This window comes from Antrostomus carolinensis, unplaced genomic scaffold, assembly GCF_000700745.2.
Source record: "Antrostomus carolinensis isolate BGI_N321 unplaced genomic scaffold, ASM70074v2 scaffold3709, whole genome shotgun sequence".
Taxonomy (NCBI): Eukaryota; Metazoa; Chordata; class Aves; order Caprimulgiformes; family Caprimulgidae; genus Antrostomus; species Antrostomus carolinensis.
In genome coordinates, this window is record NW_010339082.1 from 16602 (window position 1) to 32930 (window position 16329).

General features: G+C 49.8%; 1 protein-coding gene across 1 annotated transcript; it reads right to left on the bottom strand.

Moving 5' to 3' along the window:
- Positions 1–2532: 2532 nt before the first annotated feature.
- RAC2 (Rac family small GTPase 2) lies at positions 2533–12542 on the bottom strand. Its single transcript, XM_010175701.1, has 7 exons — positions 12330–12542; positions 9160–9231; positions 7345–7462; positions 5781–5843; positions 4913–5072; positions 3542–3676; positions 2533–2795 (listed from the first exon to the last, which is right to left on the bottom strand). Exons 1-6 carry the CDS (start codon positions 12362–12364, stop codon positions 3546–3548), a joined length of 579 nt encoding a protein of 192 aa, XP_010174003.1. The 5' UTR covers positions 12365–12542; the 3' UTR covers positions 2533–2795; positions 3542–3545.
- Positions 12543–16329: the final 3787 nt, after the last annotated feature.

Genomic DNA, 16329 nt, shown 5'->3' on the forward strand with positions numbered 1-16329 from the left:
ATGCCCGCGGGCACACAGGAGAGGGGCTCCCTGTGCCGAGGACCCTGCAGGCAGGGCTAGTGCTGCTCAGAGGTGCAGGGCCATGGCAAAGCCTTCTGGCTGTCAAGATACTCAGAAATCAGGGTTGATGCTGAGCACACAAACCCTTCTCCCTTCGGCTCTACCCTATGACCCCCTCCAGTTGGATGGAGCAGGAGACAGATAGGGAAATTAGGGGTCTGTCTGGGCAAACTAGGGGGCTGTCTGTCTCAACTGTCTTCCTCCCCTGGCTCCCTGCACAATCTCATGTCTTTCACACTTTCTTTGGGAAAAAGTCCCAATTCAACAGCCCCAAACTCTCCCACCAGATTTCATCTCTGCTGCAAGGAGTTGGCCCAGAAGAAATGGGGCAGGACGAGAAATTAAGCCCTTTTGTGTGAGTCATTCTCCCAGGAAGGAAATTATGATTTTCCCATCCTTTTACTTGCACAAAGTGCTTCCCTGTAGACCTCACCCCCTTCTCTGCCCTGCAGCCAACAACAGTGAGTCCTTGTGCTGTGTGGTCACACAGCTCTTGACATTTGGCACTGCTGTTATGAGCATTTAAGCTCCGGACCAATTCCTCCAGTCTTATCAGAAGCAGGGAATATCTATGAGGGCGGAACAGAGCCAGGGTCTAAAACCTGGCTTTCCAAACCTGATTGAGCAATTTTATGTCCAGCTAGTACTGCTCAAAAGTGAACAGGTGAAGGCAGCACAAGGCTTCAAAGCTGTCAGGATGCCTTAGCCTAGGTCTCGGCCAAAACGCTGTCTAGAGACACATAGGAGAGATGAGGCCTCACTGGGGAAGGAATGGTGTGTAACACCCAGTGGCTATCTTTGTCATGGCAGGGCAGGTATCCACAGCACCATGCAGAAAGCCCATGAGCTCATATCTTAGAAGAAACAAAGCCGTGCAACAGCAGAGCTTTACACAGGCCAACTACCTCTTACAGGACTTATTAGCATAAGCACAGTCATGGAATCACAACTTCCAGGTTTCCAGCTCGCTTCCTTATTGCTGAGAGTCTTGCCTCATTCGCTGCCTCAGCTCCAATGGGGTTGTGCAAATTGCTTGATTTGTGTCAGAAGGAGAGCTCAGCCTGTGCATGTCCACAGGCAGATACAGGAATTTTGTTTCATGCACATGGTGAGCCTCTCCTCTCTACATTGTTTTATGTGACAGGTGACAGGGCAGACTGAGAAGGTAAAAGCCAACGCTTGGAAAATGGAGGAGGAGTGATAACCCACTGGGAATTCATTGGTTTGAGTAATGTTTAGGATAGTTAACAGAAGCTAGAGCTAGTCTTTGTGTCCCTTGCCCTTCCACAGGTATATGCTCGCACTAGAGATTTAATTTCAGACCTTCTGGACTTGTGTTGACACAATTTACATTGCATTTAGATGGGGCTTGGGCAATTCATCCAGCTGCCCATGTGCAACACAGACATTTGTGGAACTCATTGCCACAGAACATCCTCCAGGGTTGGTCTGGAGATCATCAGTGGATAATGTTTCACAACACTGAATTAACTGCCTTACTCAGATCCGACCATGAATTGAATTTGCAGAAATTTCCCTGGCAGCAGGGTACCTCAGGGTTCATGGTGGCGGGTTGCTGCTGACGCTACCCATGCACCTCCCAGGAAGCAGCCTTTGAAACTCAGAAGTGGTGCTGCATCGGGGAGCAGTAAGCTGCCTCAACTCCACGGTTTCTTTGTACCCTCCTAGGACTGCAGGATTTTGCAGTGCCAATCACTGCACCCTGAGTCCTCCTCCCACCCACAGGCAGTGGCAGCAGCAGCCACCCTGTAACACTTCTTACTCTCAAGTCCCTGCAATGCATCAGGAAGGCAGGTGCTCACAGCTGCCAGATCCATGGTACCGCTGGGACCACTCTCTCCGGCTTAATTTTAGCGACTTAGAGGTAATTTGTCTGGACCGGTGACTCATTCCTTGCTCTTTTTTTCCCCTGCCCTCCCCCTTCCTGTTCTCGCTCTGCGTGTGCCTGGCAGCCTGAGTGAGTGCTGGTACCGATATGACTGCCAGTGACGTGAGCTTAGGAGCGTTAATGCAGAAATGTTTTGATGAAAGGGTGTCCCCAGCAACCTGCAGGGTCATTCCCCGCAGAGAGGAGTCTGGGCCTGGGCACAGTCCCTCTGTGTGCCCCCAAGGGGAGACAGCTTTTTCCTTTGAACACATGGAGGCTGAGAAGGGGAAGGGCAAAAGCTGAGGTGTGATCACTCTACTGCCTTTGGCTGGCACATGATATTTTCACTTTACTGAGGAATGCAGGGGTGCTCAACTGAGAACATAGCAACTCAGTGCATGAATCAGGCCTTGTCTCTTCATCCTACAGGGTCTGGGGCTCCCTGGTACCAAGCTCAACATGGTGCTGCCTGGGTTATCACTGCTGAAGGAGGGGCTCAGCTGGCAGGTACCTCCACACCAGCCTCCCCATTGCTCACTGCTTCAGGGCTGTGTTCCCTGAGAGCAACGCATCACAGACATGGCAAGAATGTACACTCTGTTTATTGGGTCCTACTCACTACGTTGTAACCTCGAGGGTTGGTGACAAAGGGAAGGGGCAGCTGGGGTGGGGCAAGTGTGGAGGAGTTGTGCAAATGGACAAACCAGTGCTACAGACCCACAACAGTCTTTCAAGCCAGCAGAAGTAAAAAGCACAGTGACCGCCACAAGGTACTGAGCTCCGGGATGCTGGAGCCATCGCTCTCCTGCGTGCTGGGCAGAGCCTGGCATCAGGAAGGGGCCGGGATCTGTAGCCAAAAACATGACAGACCTTGTGAAACCAGCTTGGCTGTTTTCCTGTTCTCCCTCCCTCTGCCCTGGTGGTGGTGGGAGAACGAAGGGGCAGGGTCCTGGTTAAAAAGTTGTCATTCTTCTCTCCCCTCAGGTTCTGGACAGCTTTGCCTCTAGTCCTGAAGCCCCTCTCCTCCCTCTGCTGCCTTGAGTCGAAGGGAAAGGGCAGGTGGAGACAAAAGGAGGAACAAAGGAGTCCTGGGGGGAAGCTGCTGCCTACCAATGAACAGCAGCACAAAAACCCCCTTTAGGTGAGCAGAGGCTGGTAAGAGGAAGGGCCATTGGGCAACTGCTGTGAATAAGGAACAATTATTTTTTTTTCTATGGGCAAAGGCTGCAGGCTTCACAGTTCTCACAGCAGGTCATCTCCAGGGCAGCCTGGATGAAGTTCCCTCTGTGGCAGAAGGTTACAGACAGTTCTCTGTGAGGGCAGAGGTGGAAAATCTTGTTCCATCTTGCACTAGGAGGTGCAAGAAAACCTGCCCATGAGCAGACAGCAAGGAGGTGAAAGTGGTTTGGGGGTCTGTGTGCTCCATCATACCACATCCTGTCCTTTCACCAAGCAGGACTGCTGTCTCCCTCTCCCTCTCTGAGGGCAACCCATCCCACCAGGTACAGCAGGTCACAGGAACGCTGCGGCCCTGACCTTTCAGGAGCAGGGAAGGGCCACTGGCATCACTCCCAGGGATCCTTTCAGACTTACTTGCTTAGAGGAGGCTGCACACTCGTTTCTTTGTCCGGGTGGGCTGTGGACAGAGGACTGCCCGGATGGCCTCGTCAAATACCGTCTTGAGGCCACGCTGTGTCAAGGCCGAGCATTCAAGGTATTTCACAGAGTCTGTTGGGAGGAAAGCAGGTGCTGTAATGGGGAGGAAGGGAACTGAGGTAGGCAGTGGGGGTACCCAGGATTCTGCTGCCAAATGTCCTCAGAAGATAAAGTCACAGGAGGAATACCACAGATGGCATCAAGCAGAACGAGATGCATGTGCCTGTATCACCGGTACTTTTCTGGCTCCCATCACCTTAGAGCTACAACACTCTCTTTCCTCAGTGTCCATTTACAGTGTCCTGAGTCACATACACACCACCTAAAGACACTTTGAATTCTCAAGTCTCCTCAGACACTGAGTGTCAAGCACATCCAGTGGCATCACAAATCATGTGGCATCTTCCTTTTGCCCAAATTCTCGGAGACCTTGTGCTGGACAGCAAGGCACCTGGATCTTGCCTGAACTGAATAAACACAGCTCACTTGATAAAAGCCACTAAGCATTGTCAGGACACACTTCACTTAGGCAGTCTTGACTTCAGGACAAAGCTTGCCAGCTGTACAAGACCAAGGTTTGTATGTTCTCCACCCCTGTAGCCAGAGCAGAGCCATAGTGTGAGGCTGGCTATGTTACCCTGGCCAGACACCCTCTCCTCTGAGCTCCTGGTTGAAAACTTCTCCCTCAAGCTGTGCTTCCCACCCTCTCTGCTGCCTCTGCATGCTACATCTGAGAAGAGGGGGTACCTGGAAGAGGCATTCATGCTTGTTCTGGAATACAGGAGGGAGGCAATGCCTATGAGATGTATGGTGGGGTGAGACACACATACCCGGGGTTGCATGTATAAACCCTGGTAATCAGAGGCAGGGACAGGAAGCTGCAGCTGCAACTGTTCCTGAGAGATGTTAGAAAACTCACTCTTCCGCCTGTTTCCGGATGTAGAGGAGAGGCCTCTGCCCACACGGCAGCTGCAGCTTTCACAGAAAAATATTGGCGCAGACAGAAATAACAAAGTAAAAGGAGAAGAGAGTGTGCAAAAGTATATTTTGTGTGTGTGTGTGTAGGATAGTGGCCAGAAAGAGGCAGAAAACAGAAGTTTGAGGGGTTGAGGCTTCCTCAAGGAGCAGATCTCCTTCCTGAACCTCCTGAAATGCATTTTTGCCCCATGACCCTTGATGTGTCTCCCTGTGTCCCTCAGAGATACCACCATGAGATACCTTTAAGAAAGCCTCATTAGTTTAAGGGGAAGCCCTCATTGTCTTCCTCTTTCCTTTCAGTAGGTCCAACATGTTGCCCCAAGCACATACCGATTTCCTTGGCCAGAGCAAGGCCTTGAGGGTATGTAATGGGGGATAGCTTCTTCTCCTTCAGCTTCTCAATGGTATCCTTATCATCTCGAAGATCCAGCTTTGTGCCCACAAGGATGATGGGAGTGCTAGGGCAGTGGTGCCGCACCTCAGGGAACCACTAGCAGGGGAGCAAAATGGCAAAGATGTGAGAAGAAGTCATATGTATGGGTATGCACAAAGGAAACAAAGAGGCACCCCTGAACAAGTGTCAGCAAGATAGTTAACAGTCTGTCCTTCCTCACAGCCCTTCCATCTAATGTTGGGCACTGCCTGGCCCAGAGAAGCCCCTATTGCTGAGTCCACAGGCAAAATCCCTGACATGGAGCTCAAATTCTTGTTAAGCAAAAGCACAAGCTGCTCTCCACCCTTCATGACTCTGAAACCCACGGAGGAACCTCAAAGTAGTAGGAAGGAAGTACTATGCTGTTCTTCTCTCCATTCGTCTCTCCCTTCTTCCCTCACTTCCCATCCAAAGGCTGTGGGTTCCTGCTTCTCATACCCCATGGACTGGTCCTGCGTGTCTGTGCTGGGACAATCTTGTCTGAAAGATGCCATCAGAACATAAGCCTGTGGTCTCACAGCTGAATAGCCCAGCAAGATCAATATTAGTCCTTTAATAGGGTTGGCTGCCTTCTTTGAGATGACCTGGAAAAGACATCTGAAGGAGGCTGATATTTTAGTTCCTTCTGACTGACACAAAAAAAGATATTACCTCTCTGAATCTAGACGTCCTATTAGCAGTCTCCACCCATGGTCGCTGTCTTTGCAAGACCACCACCAATCTCACCCTCCTCAACCCCTGATGGACCAGGACACTCTATCTCACCTTAGCACGGACGTTTTCATAAGATGCTGGGCTGACAAGGGAGAAGCAGATCAGGAAGACATCCTGTAGGTATACAACCATAGTGTAGAGTTAGGATGAGAGCATGGGATTGCATGACAGAAGGCAGGGAGGGGAGAGAAGGGCTGAGTGGGCAGCATTCTCTCTGCAGCAGAGGGTCATGCTAGTGAAAGCCGTCACTCACAATGTAACACAGTCCTGGCTGCTGCTAATTGCCTCTGGAGGAGAGGAGGATATTTGCTCCCCTGACTCATGGTAACCATAGACACCATTATCAGAAGAGCCAAATGTTTAACTACGAGGATGGGGTTTTTGTGGTAGGCACACTCATCCTCATGGGAAATGACCTGACAGCATCCTGCTCATTTCTCACAGAACACCAGAGAGCTTTCAGGCCAGAATAATTTTGCCTGCTGTTGAAACAGAGCTAGGCTCAGCCCAAAAAGTGCACATGCAGGATGCAAATGAGGTGGAGTCTCAGTTATCCACCTAAGCGATTCTCCTAGGCATGGCAAAGATTAGACTTCCATTAAAAACAAAACAAAACAAAACCCAAAACAGCTCTTCAGGGCTATATTTATTTCATCCAACTTCATCTAGCAAAAACAAGGGTGTCAGACCCAACCTACCTATTTCCATACTTCTACAACTGTCAGAGGAAAGCACCTTGGAGTACATCCAGGTAACCTGGAGAACAGTTCCCCCACCTATCTGTGGGACGTGTCCCAGAGTGGGTGCAAGCATGTTGTTGAGAAATGTGCCTGCTTGCACACACTGCAGAAGGAGCCTAGGCGAGCAGCTTACGTGAGGTGTCCAACTTTTAGGTGGCTGAACCAAGTAGCTCCCTCAATTCCTAGCCCTTTTGGATGCAATGGCAGCCTTGAGACCAACACCTAAGGCAACAGGGTCTTTTTGAGCTTGCCAAGAGGCTGCTTGGAACAGCATCCTCCAGGGAAGGTGATACTGAAGCTCTGAAATCACTTTGTCAATGTGATGAAAAGCTGGTAAACAGTATCTGAGGAGAGGCATCCATTTGTTCTGTTAGAGGCTTTGGCTTAGTTGAGGCATCAGGAGATCAAATACATGCATCCACACATCAGATCTCTTTTAAAGGCAGAAGCCAGAATAGCAGGGTTCACAGAAATTAGGAGCTCCTGTCTCCGCTCCTAAATTCCCCAAGCCACTTTAGCTTCAAAAGAGGGTTGTTTGGTTTGGTTTGGTTTGGTTTGGTTTGGTTTGGTTTGGTTTTTTACCAGGGCTGTGTAAGGTGTCTAGCCCACACTGAAATCAGTGTCAGCTGTGCTTATAAGTATTTTTTAAGATCTTAGTTTTGTTTCTAAGTTATCCCAGTAATAAAGTTTAGATAAAGGTCCAAAATACCTTTAGATGTCTTTTGCCTTTAGGATTTCAAGGCATTTGTATGTCAATAGAGGCATTCCCAGTAAAGTAAAGAGAGAGATGGGAACAATCCTGTCAGTATGTTATGGCAAATGTTGATTCTGCAGAAGGGGAAGGAGGCATATCTAAGGGATGAACAGTGACCCACCGTCTGCGGGTAAGAGAGCGGCCTCAGCCTGTCATAGTCCTCTTGTCCAGCAGTATCCCATAGCCCCAGGTTTACAGGCTTGCTGTCAACCATCACGTTGGCAGAATAGTTATCGAACCTGAAATGCAGAGGCACAGGCCATGGCTCAAACAGGAGAAGAGAGAGCCCTTCTAGTTGTTTCAGTAGATGCAGCCCAGAGCAAAGGGTAGTGATTCTTCTTCTCAGCTTACCTGGGTGATGCTGGTTTCCTATGAACTTAAGGACCTTACGGACCACGAAGACCTTATGAACTTCCTGCTCAGCATCAACCTCCTCCCCATCACCCAGCTGTCCTGGACAGGTGCCTGGTTGCAGCTCCACCTTCGCCCATTCTGTGCAGATCCATAAACCCTTCAGTTTCCCACTTCTTTCCCCAGTATCCTTCCCACTACTGCATCTGCTCTAGCCAAGCCCCTGTCTCTTGTGCTCTAAACTCCTTCTTTCTTATTAACAGTGAAGAAGAAGAACCCATGTCTCTGTAGCTCCCCCAGAGCCCTGTGCATCTCAACACCAATTCTGGAACCAAAACTAATATGTGTCCCCTTACTTTTTTGAAAACCTTTGAAACATTTGAGAACAGCTGTCAGCATTGCATGCGTGGGAGAAAATATTTATTGGAAAAAAACGGCTGTTAAATCAATAGAGGTGTCCCTCCACTTGTCCTAGAAAATTTTATTTCTTGTTCCTTTTAGTATATTTTTTTCCAGGCTAAGGTGAGGGAAAGCAGTGATAGGAACCAACACAAAGACCTTATGAGTATGCTTAGAACACATGCCACCGTTGTAAGATAAGCCACGCTGTCCAGGAGCACAAAATGGGCTCCCTTTCTCATCTCCAGACACAAGCCTCAGGCAAGAGGAGAAATGGTATGTGGCATGCAAAATGCATTACCATTTTGTGGCTACATGCTAAGAAGAGATGGTGCCCTTCAAGAATCTAGCTTTTGAGAAGAGAGGGGTTCCTGCTAACACAACCATTTTTTGCAACATCCATTGCAAACTGGTCTGGAGAAAAAAGTGAAGCTCAGGTTTTCCTGCACCTGTCCTTCCCAAGGAATCTGAACCTGAGCTGGCACTTGGACACACTGTGCCTACCTCCCTTTCCCACCTCAGGGAGCATGTAGTCATACTCCACACCCCAGTGGTGTGGCACAAGCACAGGTGGTGTGCATCCCCAAACATATCCTCATGCATTATGGGGAGACAAATGCATCTGACGACTCAAACTAAAGCAGCCTGCAGCTTGCTCCTTATTCCAACCATCTGCAGGTCTGTCCCAGCCTCATGCATACACCTTCTGGATTGCACAGTGCTTCTACTCTGGTGTTGAGCTGAGTGCTGCACGCTTACCATCAGGGTTATCAGTGCCTGCTTCAATGACAGCAGGTGCCTTGGAGAAGGAAGGAAGTGGGGATCCCTGTCCATCCAAACACCTTCTCTGGGATCTGGCCCAATTTTTGTAGCTCGCTACCTGCTTTTTTGCCTAGCAGGGCCTCATCTACTACTTCTAAACTTAGCAGGCAAATAGACCCTTGGGTTGGTTTGTGTCTCCCAAATACTCCATTTATATCAGGGTTTTATAAGGCTACTTGTGCTTCTGGTGAAAGGTGACTGATCCCAAGTGTAGAGGCACCTTTGCTGGTTTGGCAGCTCTTCCTCTGCTGGTATGGAATTGAGACCCTGCCTTCAGAGTGCAGAACAGGGGGCTTCTGCACCCCTTTTCATCCTGCTTTCCATGCCTCCCACCCACCCCAGGACCTGTTTATGCATTACTCACACAGTGGGGATGTATTCTCCTGGGAAGGCATTGGTGGTATAGCTGATGAGGAGACAGGTTTTCCCCACAGCTCTGGAAGAGAAAGAAAAAAATAGAAATAAGTCATGGTAGTGCAGGCATGGTTGTAGCATGAGATGGAAATGAGGCAATCCTTCTACACCTCTGAGCTAGCCCACCCAGGAGACCCCTGGAAGCAGAAACATTTGCAGGACCAGAGAGTGCATAGCCATAGGTTAGACAACCGTCAGGAAGAAAGACAGGATGTCACCTGGAAATCTTTGTTGTCTTTGAGCAAGAAGGCTTGTTTTTACAGTCTAGTACAGGGTTCACTCAGCTAAAACGCATCTGCTCTGAGACAGAGGTGAGAGCCCATTTTCCAGCACGTGCACAGTGCCGTATGCTCACAGCCAGGGCAGGGGTATTGATTCAGTGCAGGAGTGCCATGACAAAGCTGCCCAGCCAGCTACAGCCCCTGAACACAGGCACTCCTGCCTGCTCCTGCAGGTGCCATACCCAGGGGCTGACAGCACCTCTTCTTGACTTAGCCACAACACTTTCCAGTCCTGCCTGTCTGCAGTGAGCTGCAGCATCACCCACAGAGAGAGCTGCAAGCAGCCAGTGAGGTGCCTCTCCCTGTGGCTGGTGGAGGCTGCTGGTGGTGTTTCTCAGCTAGAAGCTGGTGCTTCCTCTCTCTTCATCCTCCCACACACCCATGCTGCAGCAGGGTGGAGCACAAATAAGCCAGGGTAGCAGCACAGTCCAGTCTGGATGAGAGCATTGGTGTAAGGGAGGTGGGAAAGGGGGCAGTGAGGCTATCAAGGGAAGGAGAAGGTGTTGTGGGCAAAGTGAAGGCTGTGGTGAGGGAAAGAAGATGAGGAAAGAAACTGTAAGAAGATAAAGCAGCCAGAACAGGTGTGGAAAGGAGAATTGTTCTCCTGCTGGGCTGCTATTTCTCAGGTCCATGTGGCCTGGGAAAGTCTGTCCATGCTCCAGTTACACCATGTGTGAAACTGAGGTGGTGAGAGCAACCTGCCTCCTCAGCCTATGAGCACAGCTTCAGGATCAGGGAGTCACCTTTCCTCGGGGGGAGGTTGGAGTCCTGCTGCTGGGGACACTCTGACCATCTCATCTGTACCTGCATTTCCCCTATTGCAGAGCTGCAGCCCTGCCTTTTTGTACGCCCTTGACAGGCACAGCTGGGATCTTCACCCTGGTCACGAGGCACCTGCATCAGTCGCTACAGTGTGGGCAGCTGAGGAGGAAACTGAGCTCTTTGGCGTGCTCCAACACTTGTTTCTTCCTTCTGCCACCTCCCTTTCTTAGATCCTCCTCTCCGAGTCTCTTCTCTTTCCCCAGTTCCCTTGCTTCCCTCTTATCATAGAGATATTTTTGGTAGTGGATAGATACTATTGGACCCAGTGATCTCAAAGGTCTTTTCCAGCCAAATGATTCTATGTTTCTATATTGAAGAAGGGCCACAGAGGCTTCCTGAAGCTTTACAGGGAATGCTCAGGAGATCTATGGGGCTGGGGAGACTCAGTCATTGGAAAGGGGAACAGTTCTGAATTAGAGTGGTTGAACAGAGAGAAGCACAAAGGGTCAGTGAAAGGATGAAGGTTACAGCAAAACTGCTGAGAGATGAGGTGAGATTAGTGTCACCTGCAGGTTCACAGGACTGAACTCAGGGAGTGTTAAGAGGTTGGTGATGTGTGATGGAGAGGGCTTTTGGGACAGAACAGCTATGGGGGGACACGAGTAGCTTAGCAGAGTGACAGCAGAAGGGCCTGTGGTCAGTAAGATTGAGCAGAGGGAGGGTGACATGGCTGATGTGGCTGGGAGGGATGTGAAGGGATGTGAACCAAGAGCTCAGATCCATGGAGGAGATGACTGGACTACTCTTGTGTTGTGAGATGGTGAGAGGGAGGTGCAGTGTACAGAGAAGCAAAATGACGGGACAGAAGATATTTAAGAGCAGTTGTAGTCAGAGGGGTTCAGAGCAGGACGTGTTGTAAGGTTGGCCAGGATATGAGGGGAATGCTGCCTTGCGGAATGGTTACAGAGAGGGTACAATGTGTGAGGGGGAAACTGGGGGGTTAACAGGGCAACAGATAAATGCCCAGTGGAGTCGTTCATCCAGCTCTAGCTTGCAGCCTTCAAGGGACTTTTCTTAGAAGTAATGGTGTATATTTGGGGCTCTGACCTTCCTTGTCGCTCCTCCCCATCCCCTTGCCCCAGCCCCAGAGAATATGTCTGACATGTACTGTTATGTTTACAGATGTCTTCTTCCCCGGGCAAGTTTTGAAGGAGGAAGTGACTGTGGGGAGCAGGGCTGCTGCAAATGTCTCTTCATCTGCTACCTGATAGCTGCCCCAGATAACAGTCTGGCCGGCTCCTAGCTGGGAAATGAATTAACCTACTCTGCACCAAATGTGGACTCTCCTCCTTTACCTTCCCTGCATCTACTCATCCCACATGGCATGAAGAGGCCCTGTCCACTCCATCCTTCCCACCCCAAATGGTACTGACTGCTTCAGTTATTGACAGCTTAGACTGGGCCATTTCCAGGGATCTTGGGACATGGGCAGTGATGTCATCATGCTGTGAAGGCAAGGTTGTGTTACCTCCCACTCCCAAAGTGGCATATACTTGTGCCTATCTCAGTGGAAAGAGCTCCTCCTCCCTGTGGCCACAGAAACCCTTTGCCAAACAGTTTCCCCTACACCCCGATACAGAGATAATGCACTGAGAAAAGCTGAACACAGAGATACTGGAGGACATCTCATCAGAACCATAGTGCCGTGCCCTCTCTCCGTCAGCCCCAATGAGCAGATGACCTTCAAAGAGCCGTTGACAGACAGGAGAGTGCTTGCACGTCTTGGGTTTTAAATCTGACTCCTGCCTACATGTTGAATCTGGCAGCAATACCACCTCTTGCACATGGGACAGACCTGCTTCGCTTTCCATGCCCCTTTTGAAGATGCCCTTCACAATGCTCTCCACAGGAGGAGGTCCCTTGCCCTCTGGAGGGAAGAGCGAGCAAGAAAGGGAACACAGTCTGCAGGAGGTCAGAAGCAAAGCTGGGGATGTTTTGCCAAGTAGCCACCTTCTTTCTTGCCCTTTGTCACCATCCCTCCCTTCCCGCACCCACAGCAAACCAGTGAGGTACCTACCCATCTCCCACCACGACACACTTGATGGCTTGCATGTCTCTGGACCCGTGGCGGAGGACAGCACCCGGGGCAAAGGAAAGTCAGGCCAAGGTAAACGGCGGGGAGAGACGGGCAAATTTGGGTATCAGCCCTTGCACTGCAGTGAGTGGCAGGTTGAAGGGAGAGAGGAAGTGGAAGAGGGAACTTGACTCGACGATCACCCTCTGGTCCCTCCTCCTCTCCCACCACAACAGCAGCTCTGCGGCTGAGGCCGTTAGCTGAAGGCGGGGCATGCATGACTTCATGGTTGGGATGATGACTGCTGTAATTTTTTTCTTTTCTCCTGGTGTGTCTCATCCACTCCTAATTCCATCCCAATGGACAGCGGGGGGCACCCAACTGCTTTTACAGGGGAGCTGAACAAAGATTAGAAGCGGAGTGAGAAAGTGGAGGGGTGGATTTCCTCCTCCCTCTTTTATCATCCAAACTTTGGAGGAGGTGTAAGCAGGGAAGGGAATATGAAGTGGGAGTAGTGGAGTGATATGGGACAACTGAGATTTTTCATGTCTTCCCAGTGCCCTTGAGTGTCAATGGCAAAATGTCACAAGGAACAATGTTTTCTGTGATGGATGAACAAGGAAGCCGAGCAGCCTCAAGGAAGCAGCAGCTACCCCATGACTGCTCTGTCCCTCCATCCCTGTGGTGATAAGGTCCTGCCTCACTTCCCCACTTGCTCAGATTACTAGTACAAAGAAGTATTGTGTGAACCTGTGTGCTCACCGTGAAGTGGAGCAAATGCATCAAGAGATGCAATAAACAGTTTTCTCTCCCCTGCCAGTACTATGAGAGCCAAGACTGGTGGGTGAGAGGAGCCCCTGCAAACCAGCTTCTCCCAATCCAACCTCTCCCCTACTTCTGTGCAAAAGCAGACAGTGGGAGATGCTGCCAGACCTCTTCCATCTTATCATAGAATGGTTTGGGTTGGAAGGGACCTTTAAAGGTCACCTAGTCCAACCCCCCTGCAGTGAGTAGAGACATCTTCAAGTAGACCAGGTTGCTCAGAGCCCCATTCAACCTGACCCTGAATGTTTCCAGGGATGGGGCATCTACCACCTCCTTGGGCAACATATTCCAGTGTTTCACCACACTCATTGTAAAAAAATTTCTTCCTTGTTTCTAATCTGAATCTACCCTCTTTTAGTTTAAAAATGTTACCCCCTGTCCTATCACTACAGGCCTTACTAAACAGTCTGTCCTCATCTTTCTTACAAGCCTGTTTTATGTATTGAAAGACCACTGTAAGATCTACTCAGATCCTTCTCTTCTCCAGGCTGAACAATCCCAGCTCTCTCAGCCTGTCCTCATTGTCCTCAGAAGATAAAAGAATTTTAGAGCTAAGCAGCAAGGAGAAGGAAGCAGTCACCCTAAGAAAGAAGAGACAAGGAGCAGAAAGATCCCAGGAGGCTCTACTCCTTCCTTTCCCTTCTTGAAATGAGGGTCTCCCTCCTCTTCCTTCCTTCTCCTCCCATGCAACGCTAAGCTTGGAAAAGTGCATATATGTGCACAACTGTGTGCTCCAGCCTGAACTGATAAGTGGATGGGCAGGAGATGTGTTTCGTGGGAGAAGGAATGTGGTGACACAGAACTAATTAGAATTTCTGGGTTTTGCCAGGAGCCCAGTTAGATCAGGAACAGTAGGTTTTCAGCTGGGATGTTCCTGAAAGAAGGACCTCTGAGGGAAAGTGTTTCTCCAAAGGTTGGTTACACTTGTCCTGCCGCCGCTGTCCTGGGAGACTGTTGCCACTGACCTGCTCGGGAGGAGAACTCTCCCTTTTGTCACTCAGTGCTGGCCACAACCCAGAAACCTTCAACTGTGGAACATTTCCAAGTTTTGTGGCTATTTCAGAAGCAAAAAACAGCCAGCTGTACTAGGTGTTCCCCCTGTGGGTGGCAGGGAAGGGGGAGAAAGGAAACCCACTGACTTCTCTGCAAGTGAGAATAGGAACAGGCCATAAGAATACACATCAGAGAAGGACAGAAGGGAGAGTGACAAAGACTGTTACAGGCGGAGCAGCAGCAGGAGCTGGAAAGGGCAGACAGGTGCAGAAATATAGTGGGCCAGGAGACAGGGACTCAGTCAGAAGAGAAGGCAGGTATATCTGGCTCTAAAGACTGCTACTTATAGATAGAAAAAAACCATTACAGCTCCCTGGGATGGGGCATATTGAGAGCTCTCTGTGGGAGACATCTGGGTAACATGTGAGGGCCCAGGGAGCTGGAGCTGGTGGAGCCCCGAGGGATTCAGGGAGCTCTAGGCTGGGCGGGCAGCCTGGGACAGGCAAGCAGGAAACTAACCCCTTTCTGAACATTGTTGAAACTACATTTGGAATCAGCTTCTCCAAAGGAAAATTTCCACCAGATCTTTTCTCTTAAGGTTTCCAATAATCCTTATGTGCCTGGGGATAGGCAGGGTGGGAAGAACAGAGAGTGAACACCCAGGGTGGGAAGGGTGGGGACTGAGGGGAAAAGAGCTGGGGAGAGCTGGAGAATATATTGAGTCTTACCTGGGACAGAGTAACAGTCATGTGAGGATACTGGGGCTAGGGATGGGATTCAGGCCAAGAGAGACTGGATAGATGCTGTGCCTGACCAGTGGCACAGCAGGACATGGTGGCAAGGCTGAACAAGGACCACTGACCTGCTGAATGCCAGTGTGTGCTTTTGTCTTTGTAGTCTGGCATACAGTCTTGTGGGACTGGCAGCATGGAAGAGAGTGGGGAAGAAGAAGACAAGTTAAAATTGGTCAGGGAGGAGGGACTGCTGTGGAGACCCCATGTCCAGGTGAGCCCCATGTCAAAGACACTGCAGTTCTGCATAGCCAACAATGAGCTGTGGAAGTCCTGGCAAGAATGTCTATCTCCAACCCACTTCAGGGAAAATTACTTTTGGAAGATAATTGCCTGCTGCTGCTATGGATAATCAGTTCTTGGCCAAGTCAGAGGTCTGTGCTATGAATCTGTAAACATACCTCCTCTGCCAGTGCCTCTGTAGAGGGATGACAGGGATCTACACAAAGGTTTTTAGGGTGTTTCTTTCCATAATATTTAAATCATTAAAAATGGGATATTACATTCAAATAACATATTGTAATCTCTCTGAGAACAACTGGCACCTGCACCATTAAAACCTCTCAGTTGTACATGCTGCAGGAAAGGGAAGGAAACTGGAGGAAATAGTTCCATAACCCCTAACTGAGCACATACATATCTGTTGCTGCTTTGATGTCCTCTCACACCACCAAGAGGAGCTCTTGACATGAGTTTCCTTCTGCATGTGCAGTAGGGCTGAGGGAAGGCAGGCATCCGTCTGGGGTTTCTTGTTCCCTTTGCTGAGTTTGAGGAAGATGGTAATGGGAAAGAATTGATCAGTGAGACAGTTTTGTTCTGAGAGACTTCTAGGGCCTGGGCTGGGTCGCCTCGGAGTGGCCTATCTGTGCTGGGTTTGAATGGCACCATTTAGGAGGAAATACGTGATACCATTTTTTCCCCCTCAAGGATCCAAAGCAATGAGGAATTTGGGTGACTCAATCTCTCTCACTCTTTCTGTGGGGTTATACTCTCTCAGGGAGGATGGGGTGAGGGGGCTCTTTCAGAAATGATGTTTGCACTTCACAGCCTTGCACAGGAGAGCAAAAGCTAAGCAGGAGGCTTGTCCTTCAGCTCAGACAGAATGGCAGGAGGAACCTTTCCTGGAGGGAACACAAGGCTCATTTCTTTGCACACACAGTGCATGGCCACAGCAGGTATTCTCATTACCCTGGGCCCTGATAGGGTGGTTTTTTATGTGAGCTATTTCTCAGACAATCCTGAGTGGTCATAAGACCTTTTCTGTGTATGCAGGGCCTCCACCAGGGAAAAGAGTAATTTAATCCAGCCAGTTGGGCTGTGAACCGTCCTCACTTGCTATATTCCCCTTTTATGTTTTCCCACTTCCCCATTCACAGAGCTTCATACCATCTGCC

What these genes read in the sequence shown, in the direction of transcription:
- RAC2 (XM_010175701.1), bottom strand. Translation starts at nt 12,364, where the DNA reads ATGCAAGCCATCAAGTGTGTCGTGGTGGGAGATGG. An exon ending in GGAGAATACATCCCCACTGT is followed by an intron (nt 7,463 to 9,159) that starts GTGAGTAATGCA and finishes TCTGCATTTCAG; the next exon opens with GTTCGATAACTATTCTGCCA. An exon ending in TGCTCTGGCCAAGGAAATCG is followed by an intron (nt 3,677 to 4,912) that starts GTATGTGCTTGG and finishes TCCTCCCAACAG; the next exon opens with ACTCTGTGAAATACCTTGAA.